The sequence below is a fragment of the Pristiophorus japonicus genome, chromosome 13, assembly GCF_044704955.1.
Source record: "Pristiophorus japonicus isolate sPriJap1 chromosome 13, sPriJap1.hap1, whole genome shotgun sequence".
NCBI classification, from domain to species: Eukaryota; Metazoa; Chordata; class Chondrichthyes; family Pristiophoridae; genus Pristiophorus; species Pristiophorus japonicus.
This window is the reverse complement of record NC_091989.1, coordinates 89687490-89698027: the sequence shown is the minus strand read 5'-3', so window position 1 is coordinate 89698027 and position 10538 is coordinate 89687490. Positions and strand designations below refer to the sequence as shown.

Genomic DNA, 10538 nt, shown 5'->3' with positions numbered 1-10538 from the left:
GTGGTGGGGGGGAGGGAAGAGTGGTGTGGTGTGGGGGAGGGAAGAGTGGTGTGGTGTGGTGTGGGGGAGGGAAGAGTGGTGTGGTGTGGTGGGGGAGGGAAGAGTGGTGTGGTGTGGTGTGGGGGAGGGAAGAGTGGTGTGGTGTGGTGTGGGGGAGGGAAGAGTGGTGTGGTGTGGTGTGGGGGAGGGAAGAGTGGTGTGGTGTGGTGTGGGGGAGGGAAGAGTGGTGTGGTGTGGTGGGGGGAGGGAAGAGTGGTGTGGTGTGGTTGGGGGAGGGAAGAGTGGTGTGGTGTGGTGTGGTGGGAAAGAGAGGAAAGAGTGGTGGGGGGGAGGGGGAAAGGGAGGAAGAGTGGTGGGGGGGAGGGGGAAAGGGAGGAAGGAGAAAGAGAGGTGGGGGAGAGGGGGAGAGGGGGGAAGAGAGGAAAGAGAGAGTAGGAGGCAGGGGAGGGGGGAAGAGGAGAGAGTGGGGGGGAAGAGGGAGGGGAGTAGGGGGGGGGAAGAGAGAGTAGAGGGGGAGGGGGGGAAGAGAGAGAGTAGGGAGAGAGGGAGGGGGTGGGGGGAGAGGTAGGGGGGGGAAGAGTGGGGAGAGTGGGGGGGCGGAGGGAGTTGTGGGAGTGGGGGAGTGGGGTGGGGAGAGAGAGGAGAGGAATTGGGTGGGGGGGGTGCGCGGGATTGGGGTGGGTGGGGGGAGCGGGATTGGGGTGGGGGGCGGGAAGAGGGATTGGGGTGGGGGGCGGGAAGAGGGATTGGGATTGGGGTGGGGGAGCGGGATTTGTGGGGGGGAGCGGGATTGGAGGGGGAGGGGAGCGGGATTGGGGGGCGGGGAGATCAGGATTGGGGTGGAGAGGAGCGGGATGGTGGGGGGAGTGGGATTAGGTGGGGATGGGATGCTGGGGTTAGTGTGGGGCAGGGTAGGGACATGGTTTGAGATCCGAGATGTGCATTCTGTGGTTGAAAACTAAAGAGCAGTGATGACTTTTGTAACTAACGCCCGGCGATAACTAACAGCCTCCACATCACAAAACACTGAAAGCGGTGACTGTTTCTCTGCCAATTGATGTGCCGTAAGCGACAGACTGTCTGCGTGTGTTTCCCCTCCCCACCTGAAGCCTGGCAGCAGTCGCTCTTGTCCCAAACAGCCCTTATTCAGGTGTGAGGCTGGGTAGGAGAGTCAGCCAACTCTTCAACTGTGAAAGGCATCACAGCTGAGTTGCACATGTGCTCTCGCAGCTGCAGGTCATCACGAGCACTCGGGAATAATTCTCTCCCCGCATTCTCTCCCCGCATTCTCTCCCCGCATTCTCTCCCGGTCGAGCGTGCTGAGGGCGGATTTAGTCCCCAGCTGAGATCCATTCACTCAACACTAACCAGGAGTGGAATCTGGAGCATTCCAATCCAACCTGTGTGATTTATTGCCACTTCGCCAGAGCCTTTACTGACTGGGCCCAGTTTCAAGTTGTTGCTGACAGCTGAGGGTTTATTCCCTGCACAGGTTATAACCCCCACACTCACCAGCGAGGTAAAGCCCACACACAAAGCGGCTTTGCAAACTCTAATTTCTTTTTCTGCTGGAATGGTTCTGTTTCACTGTCGCTCTCTTGCTTTCCTACGTGCTCCCTCATTCATTCTCACACTCTGTCTCTCTTTCTCTTTTTCTCACTGGAGTGCACCTACGATCTTCCCATGCGCTGGCTGTGTGGGTCACTGCAGTATACACAAGAAGAGGATTCTGATCACTGCACTGACTCAGTGAGGTGCTTGGTGACAACATTTGACCGGGGGCTGTTTCAGCTTCCTCATAGCCTGAAGTACCGGACTCCATCAACACACCTTTCACTGGCCCACCCCCACCTATCCCTCTCCTGAAGCTGAGGATTACGTTCTCATGGATGCCCCCCGCCCTCATTGTAAATGGCCATAGTTTACGTGAGGGTCTAGACTGTGAGCATCAGTGGGTCATTCAACCATGGAGAGCATCACACCAAAGCCCGATCTTGTTCTCATCTGAGTTCTGCACAAATGGACCTTTTTTAAAAAAAAATCATTCCGGGATGTGGGCGTCGCTGGCAAGGCCTGCATTTATTGCCCATCCCTAATCGCCCTTGAGAAGATGGTGGTGAGCCGCTGCAATCCGTGTGGTGAAGGTACTCCCACAGTGCTGTTAGGGAAGGAGTTCTAGGATTTTGACCCAGCGACGATGAAGGAACGGCGATATATTGCCTAGTCGGGATGGTGTATGATCTTGGAGGGGAACTTGCAGGTGGAGGTGCTCCTATGCGCCTGCTGTGCTTGTCCTTTCCTTCTAGGTGGTAGAGGTCGCGGGTTTGGGAGGTGCTGTCGAAAAGCCTTGGCGAGTTGCTGTAGTGCATCCTGTAGACGATGCACACTGCAGCCACGGTGTGCCGGTGGTGGAGGGAGTGGGCATCCCGGCTGATTTTCTCTTGACCCGGGAGTGCTGAGGCCAGTCATAGTACGCAGCTGGACACCGCTAGCTGGACACCACTAACTGAACACAGACCAGGACCTTTGTGCTCTGCGTGACTCAGTATTACAGCAGGCGGCTCCTTCGTGAGGCCTTTGGAGAAGTTTGGAGAATAAAGCTTTCCTCAATCGAAACAGGAATAGGCAGAGTTCTCCAATAGGGGGGAAGCCGAGGTTACTGGCAAAATAGCTCCCCTCCCCGGGACGATAACATGAGGGCAGAGAATGAAAACTGGCCTATCCGTGTATGAGAGGCCCAACAATGCCTTCCTCCTTTTTGTTTGACATTGGGAATTAGGCTACACAGCCAATAGAGGCCGCGTCACACTGCTACCCTGACTCATTGCGATGGTTCTTTGCCCGTGTGAATCTTTCATCAGGACTTGTGTTTCTAAACTGTTCCCTTTTCACTTTTCTGGCTGTGCGATCCACTCTAGCTCTCTGGGGCCAGTCGCTGTACCCATGGAGCCTCAGAACCGGTTAGTCAGAAGCCCTACTTACCCGCACAGTACTCTAACTCGGTTTCCTTGCAGGTAATATGAAACTTTTGTCCCGTGCTTTGATGGGCTATGAAGCACTGTTCAGTCCTTCCGCACTTGGATTGTGTTTGGAGAGATTAATGCAGGGGTGAGACCGATTCCAGGTTGGTGGGAGCAGAGGGAGTCATTTGAGGTGATGGATTAAGAGTATCACACAACAACAACTTGTATTTATATAGCGCCTTTAACGTACTGAAATGTCCCAAGGCGCTTCACAGGAGTATTATGCGTTTAAAAATTTGGCACTGAGCCGCATAAGTAGAAATTAGTGCAGGTGATCAAAAGCTTGGTCAAAGAGGTAGGTTTTAAGGAGCGTATTGAAGGAGGAAAGAGAAGTAGAGAGGTTTAGGGAGGGAGTTCTAGAGCTTAGGGCCCAGACAACAGAAGGCACGGCCACCAATGGTTGAGTGATTATAATCAAGGATACTCGAGGGTAGAATTAGAGGAGTGCAGGCATCTGGGAGGGGAGTTGTGGGGCTGGAGGAGATTAGAGATGGGGAGGGGTGAGGCCATGGAGGGATTTGAAAATAAAGATGAGAATTTTGAAATCAAGACGTTGCTTAACCAGAAGCCAATGTAGGTCAGCGAGCGCAGGGGTGATGGGTGAGTCAGACTTGGTGCAAGTTAGGACACAGGCAGCCGAGTTTTGGATCACCTCTAGTTTACATAGGGTAGAATGTGGGAGGCCAGCCAGGAATGCGTTAGAGTAGTCAAGTCTAAAGGTAACAAAGGCACACCCCATGTATATAGTTTGAGGTTTATTAGTGCCAATATATTGGACAAGGCCTGTGCCAGCATTGTTACTGCTTTGACCTCATCTCCTTCAGCCAAAACCTGCTTTCTGCAGAAAAAGACAGCAGCTCGATTTTCAAACTCTGCCTCGTTTTATTCATTCTCGTGATGTGGGCGTTGCTGGCAAGACTGGCATTCATTGCCCCTCCCTAGTTGCCCTGAGAAGATGGCGATGGTTCCGATTTCATGAACTGCTGCAGTCCGTGATGGGTCGAGGGAGGGAATTCCGTGATTGCAACCCAGCCACAGCAGCCATAGAACTCCACATTGGGATGGTGTGTGATGTGGTGATGGTGTTCCCATGACATTGTTGCTATTGTCCCTCTCAGTAGTAGAGGTCGTAGGGGAGGGAGGTGCTGTCACAGCAACCTTGGTGAGTTGCTGCAGTGCATCGTTATAGATACTGCAGTCAGTGTGCCAGTGATGGAGGGGGTGGATACTGAGCTCAGTGTTTCTCGAGGTGAGACTCTAACCTCCTATTCCCACCCCCACCTTCGCAAGATCCTACAAATCCCCTAGGAGGACCGATGCACTAACATTAGCATCCTCGACCAGGCTAACCTCCCCAGCATTGAAGCACTGACCACACACGATCAGCTCCGCTGGGCAGGCCATATTGTCCGCATGCCAGACATGAGGCGCCCAAAGCAAACGCTGTACTTGGAACTCCTTCATGGCAAACGAGCCAAAGGTAGACAGAGGAAACGTTACAAGGACACCCTCAAAGCCTCCCTGATAAAATGCAACATCCCCACCGACACCTGGGAGTCCCTGGCCCAAAGACCGCCCTAAGTGGAGGAAGTGCATCCGGGAGGGCGCTGAGCACCTCGAGTCTCGTCACCGAGAGCATGCAGAAACCAAGCGCAGGCAGCGGAAAGAGTGTGCGGCAAACCTGTCCCACCCACCCTTTACCTCAACGACTATCTGTCCCACCTGTGACCGGCACTGTGGTTCTCGTTTTGGACTGTTCAGCCACCTAAGGACTCATTTTAAGACAGGAAGCAAGTCTTCCTCGATTGCGAGGGACTGCCTATGATGATGATGATGGGGATACTGAGCCCAGTGTTTTCTCTAGGTGAGTGAGACTCGATAACCTCCTCCTCGCGGCGAGGCTTTGTGCGATGGCATTGAGCAAGATGTAGATTGAACCGTTGGAGTTCGGCGCTTGTCTCGGGCTCAGATTTCTATCAGGTTCGTGGTACTAGGAGGCTGCAGCCCATGTGCACTGTGGTAGGTCACAAGAACAGCTTGACCCATCTTTAAAGTCACTGTGACTGTGGTTGGAAGATAGCGAGTGTTGTGTAAGTTATTGTTGGCAAGTGTCTGGTGTGGGTGTGAGCAGTCTTTCCTCCAGTCAGCACTGTTCCCAGTTGCAACATCGGCAAATCAAAGGGAAGGGACGAGGTCCCCAGAGCAGAACTTTGCTACGATTCAAAGGTAAAGGAAAGGGGAGAACTTGAATTTATATAATGCCTTTTGTAACCTTAGATGTCCTAAAGTGCTTTACAGGCAGCGAGTACTTGGTTGAAGTATAGTCACTGTTGTAATGTAGGAAACATGGTGACCAAATTGTACACAGCAAGCTCCCACGAACAGCCATAAAGAAATGGTCAGAGAATCTGTATTTTTTTAATGACGTTGGTTGAGGGATAAATATTGGCCCAGGACACCGGGGATAACACCCCCTGGTCGTCTTTGAAATAGTGCCATGGGATCTTTTACATCCGCCTGAGACAGACGGGGCCTCGGTTTAATGTCTCATCTGAAAGACGGCACCTCTGGCAGTGTGGCACTCCCTCAGTACAGCGCTGGAATGTCAGCCTGGATCATGTGCTCAAGCCTTTCTGAGGAGAGAGTTCCCAAATTCCCACTACCCTTGGTATGTAAAAGTGCTGCTTGGTTTCACTCCTGGATGGCCGAGCTCTAATTTTGCGATTAAGCTCCCTCGTTCTGGACTCTCCCACCAGACGAAATCGTGTCTTGTAGCTATCCAAATTGAATCCTTTTTTTAATATTTTAAAGACCGCGATCAGATTACCCCCGCTGGAAAGTGCGTCTGTGTCTCCATTGGATGTGAACGGGATCAATGCTTTCAGAAGAGGAAGGGAGAAGTGGTCCTTCTGGGCGACTCTCCTTCAAAAGGGTCCAGTCCAACCCAATGTCTACAAAACCAGCTCCTCACCTCTCCCTGGTTCTCTAGGGTCCTCCAGTAATGGACATTAAATTCCAACTGTTTCATGTCCTTCAGGTTTGTGACGTCTCAGCGAGATCCAGTCCAAGACCCTCTGATCCTGTGGCTGAACGGTGGTCCTGGGTGCAGCTCCTTGGATGGATTCCTCGCTGAAAATGGACCTTTGCATGTAAGTACTTCCTTTATCGAAGGGCGAGGATTAAGCATGTCTGTTGGCTAACCTCAGTTAGGACAGCAGTATTGGCTTTGACTCCCTCCTGGGCTGTAAGGAGGGAACAGCCAGGGTTCCTGTTACAGTCCCGATCCTCTGACTGTTGACGGAGTTTGAGGGGCCTGGGGATCAAGTGTAGAGATGGTGAATGCGGGTTTGGGGTTGAAAGGTCACGTCCTGTTGACTCTGATGCCTTTGCAGGTGAAGGATGATGGCAGCACGCTCTACATCAACGAGTACAGCTGGAACAAGGTGGCCAACGTGTTGTACCTGGAGTCCCCGGCTGGGGTCGGCTTCTCCTACGCTGACGATCAAGTCTACGCTACCAATGACGATGAGGTATTGTGCCCAACTCTGCCCTCGGCCCTGCCCACCCGTCAGGACATCCCAGGGGGCAAGGGTGTGTGCCAGGGGCTGGGTCACCATCCACCAGGGAGGAGGGGGTAGACATGTGCTTGTAAATTGCAAAACACCTAACCCTTGAAGCCCAGGGCAGTTTATTCCTTGTGTTCAGCGATGGAGGTCACCTGAGGTAGCTGCTTGACTCATCATCATAGGCAGTCCCTCGAGACTTCCTTCCACTCTAAAAGTGAGTTCTCAGGTGACTGAACAGTCCAATTCAGGAATTATAGTCTCTGTCACAGGTGGGACAGACAGTGGTTGAAGGAAAGGGTGGGTGGGGAGTCTAGTTTGCCGCGTGCTCCTTCCGCTGCCTGCGCTTGGTTTCTGCGTGCTCTTGGTGATGAGACTCAGTGCTCAGCGCCCTCCCGGATGCTCTTCCTCCACTTAGGGCGGTCTTTGGCCAGGGACTCCTAGGTGTCAGTGGGGATGTTGCATTTTATCAGGGAGGCTTTGAGGGTGTCCTTGTAATGTTTCCTCTGCCTACCTGGGGCTCGCTTGCCGTGTAGGAGTTCCGAGTGGAGCGCCTGCTTTGGGATTCTTTGTCCACATGCCGGACTCGTGGCCCGCCCAAAGGAGCTGGTTGAGCGTGGTCAGTGCTTCGATGCTGGGGATGTTGGCCTGGTTGAGAACACTGATGTTGGTGCGTCTGTCTTCCTAGGTGTTGACTAACCCTATCTAAACTGTTGAGTTTAGACGGACCTTGTTCTACCTGAACTTTTTCACAGTCCAGCCTGTTGCACCTGATCATTTTCTTAATTGAGACCTAGGGCCTCCCCTTCCCCCCCATCCCCCTCTCCCCTTCCCTCCCATCCCCCTCTCCCCTTCCCTCCCATCCCCCCCTCTGTTTTCTGCCGCTGCCAAACCTGACTGATTTGGGGGATGATGGGCCTTTCCCTCTACATTTTAGCTTGCAGAAACCAAGCGCAGGCAGTGGAAAGAGCGTGCGGCAAACCAGTCCCACCCACCCCTTACCCTCAATGACTATCTCTCCCACCTGTGACCGGGACACTGGTTTTCGTATTGGACTGTTCAGCCACCTAAGGACTCATTTTTAGAGTGGAAGCAAGTCTTCCTCGATTCCGAGGGACTGCCTATGATAAGCTTAACTGTATTTTGACAGTGCCTTATACTGAAACGTTTCATACAGTGGGTGACATTGTGATGTGCGGTGACTGTGGCTGTCGGGGAATGTGTGAGCCCCGGGGCAGGATCATTCTTGTTTTTAAGCTGGGTATGTTTGCTGAGTGGGACATGTGTCTCTCTGTAAAGCGAAGGTGCTTCTCTCACCTTCCGGGGCCCTTCACATTGCACTTAGAATCTGAAAGACCAACTCTTGGCCCAGCTTTCCCTCTGTGAAGGGGAGCAGGATTTAGCCGGATTAATCCAGGTGTTGGTTTGTGGACCTGGTGTTCTGGGATCAGAACCAAACAGCGACTGCGTGAGGCAGCTTGGCCACCATAATAGACAAAGCACATGAAGGATTTAATCAATTGGCAAATATATCGGACAAAGCACTCTCTCCTCCAGTACCATGACTAGAATCTGGTGACCGAACCGAACCAACCCTCTCCTGTTATCCCATGCTTCAATAAATACACTTCTAAATCTTTTATTCATTGAAGGAGATCTCGGAGTGTAGGTCACAGGCCAGTACAGAAAAACAGTGTATCTGGGCAGTCCCATAAACCGATTACACCTCCCTCTTTCTCCGCCCCCCCCCCCTCCAAATCACCCACTGTCTCCAATCCCTATCTTACTCTCTGTCGTGTATTATTGTGTTGCCAAGTCAGTCAGTTTATATTCACGCTGATAATTTCCCTTTCCTAATTAAATGACATCTGCCACTCGTAGATGGTTACAGCACAGAAGGAGGGCATTCGGCCCATCGAGTCCATGCCGGCTCTCGGCCAGTCCCACTCCCCCGCCCTTCCCCCGTAGCTCTGCAAACTTTTTTCCCCCAGGTACTTATCCAACTCCCTTTTGAAAGCCACGATTGAGTCTGCCCCCACCACCCTTTCAGGCCGTGCATTCCAGATCCTAACCACTCGCTGCGTGAAAAGGTTTTTCCTCATGTTGCCTTTGGGTCTGTTGAGAACCACCTTAAATCTGTGTCCTCTGGTTCATGACCCTTCTGCCAATGTCAGCTGTGGCTCCGTGGGCAGCACACTTGCTTCTGAGTCAGCAGGTTGTGGGCTCAAGTCCCACCACCGCCCCCCACCCCCGGCCCAAACTATCCACTTTGTGTTTTTGTGTTTTCCCTATTTGGTGCTGTCTGTAAATCTACACAACTTCATTTCTGCCTCTGCCCAAGCACATGCTCTCAGCCGTGATCCCTGAGGTCTTGGGAAAGCAAGTCACCTCAATACAAAACGCACTTCAAGGATTTAATCATTAGGCAAATATCACAGGCGAAGGACTCTTGCTTCCAGTACCGCGACTGCAATCTGGTGACTGAACCAACCCTCTCCTGTTGACCCGTGCTTCAATAAATACACTTCTAAATCTTTTATTCATTGAAGGAGATCTCAGAGTGTAGGACACGGGCAAGTACAGAAAAACACTGTGTATCTGGGCAGTCCCAAAAACTGATCCCCTGCCAATTACCCACTGCCTCCGATCCCTATCCAATTCTCCCTTGGGATTTGTTGCACTGCCTGCGTCCCTGGGCGGACCATTCTGCAAATTCACCACCCTCTTCGTGAAGTAGTTAAGTCAAAACTCTGTGTGTCCTCCCTCTCCTGATCTTGTCCCCTGCTCTCGAATTTGTCGATGTTGAATTTATTATTGGGGTGCAATTTAACAATTCCCTCAAGAATATTGGGTAAAATCTCCCCTGAACGTTGTCATCATCACAGTAAACAATCCCAGGCTCTTCAAAATTCCCTCATAACTCCGATGCCTTAAGCTAGTTATCAGTTCCGGTGCACTACCTCCAATGCCAGAATATTCTTTCTGTAGCATGGCGACCAGGATTGTACACAGTACTCTACTGGGACTTCTCCTCTCTCCCTGTGGCTACACACCCCAATATTCGGCTAGTTTCCCTTACTGCTGCCGCACATCATGCCGTTGGTTTCAGTGAAGTATCCACCAATACCCCCCGATCACTCTCAGTGTCGTGTCGTCAAGCCATTCAGTTTATATTCACGCTGATAATTTCCCTTTCCGAATTAAATGACATTTGTCACTCATAGAATGGTTACAGCACAGAAGGAGGCCATTCGGCCCATTGAACCAGTGCCGGCTCTTTGCAAGACCACTTCAACCAGTCCCACTCCCCTGCCCTTCCCCTGTAGTCCAGCACATTTTTTTCCTTCAGGCACTTATCCAGTTCCATTTTGAAAGCCACGATTGAGTCTGCCTCCACCACCCTTTCAGGCCGTGAGTTCCAGATCCTAACCACTCGCTGCGTAAAAAGGTTTTACCTCGTGTCGCCTTTGGGTGTGTCCTCTGGTTCACTGCCAATCTCAGCTGTGGCTCCGTGGGCAGCACACTCGCTTCTGAGTCAGCAGGTTGTGGGCTCAAGTCCCACCACCACCCCGCCCAAACTATCCACTTTGTGTTTTTGTGTTTTCCCTATTGTTTGGTGCTGTCTGTAAATCTACACAGCTTCATTTCTGCCTCCACCCATCATCGTAGGCAGTCCCTCGGATTCGAGGGAAAACCTGCTTCCACTCTAAAAAAAAAAAAAAAAAAAAAAAAAAATGAGTCCTTAGGTGACGTAACAGTCCAATATGGGAATTACAGTCTCTGTTACAGGTGGGACAGATCGTCGTTGAGGGAAAGGGTGGGTGGGACAAGTTTGCCACACGTTCCTTCCGCTGCCTGTGCCTGGTTTCTGCATGGTCTCGGCGACGAGACTCGAGGTGCTCAGTACCCTCCCGGATGCTCTTCCTCCACTTAGGGCGTTCTTTGGCCAGGG

At 52.0% G+C, this 10538-nt stretch overlaps 1 protein-coding gene across 1 annotated transcript in view; it reads left to right on the top strand.

The window, feature by feature from the left end:
- Positions 1-10538, top strand: part of LOC139278687 (lysosomal protective protein) — a 40594-nt gene that overhangs the window by 3720 nt on the left and 26336 nt on the right. The window contains exons 2-3 of the mRNA XM_070897733.1: positions 6061-6172; positions 6416-6553. Of these exons, the coding sequence (XP_070753834.1) occupies positions 6061-6172; positions 6416-6553 (250 nt within the window). The remainder of the gene's footprint in view (positions 1-6060; positions 6173-6415; positions 6554-10538) is intronic.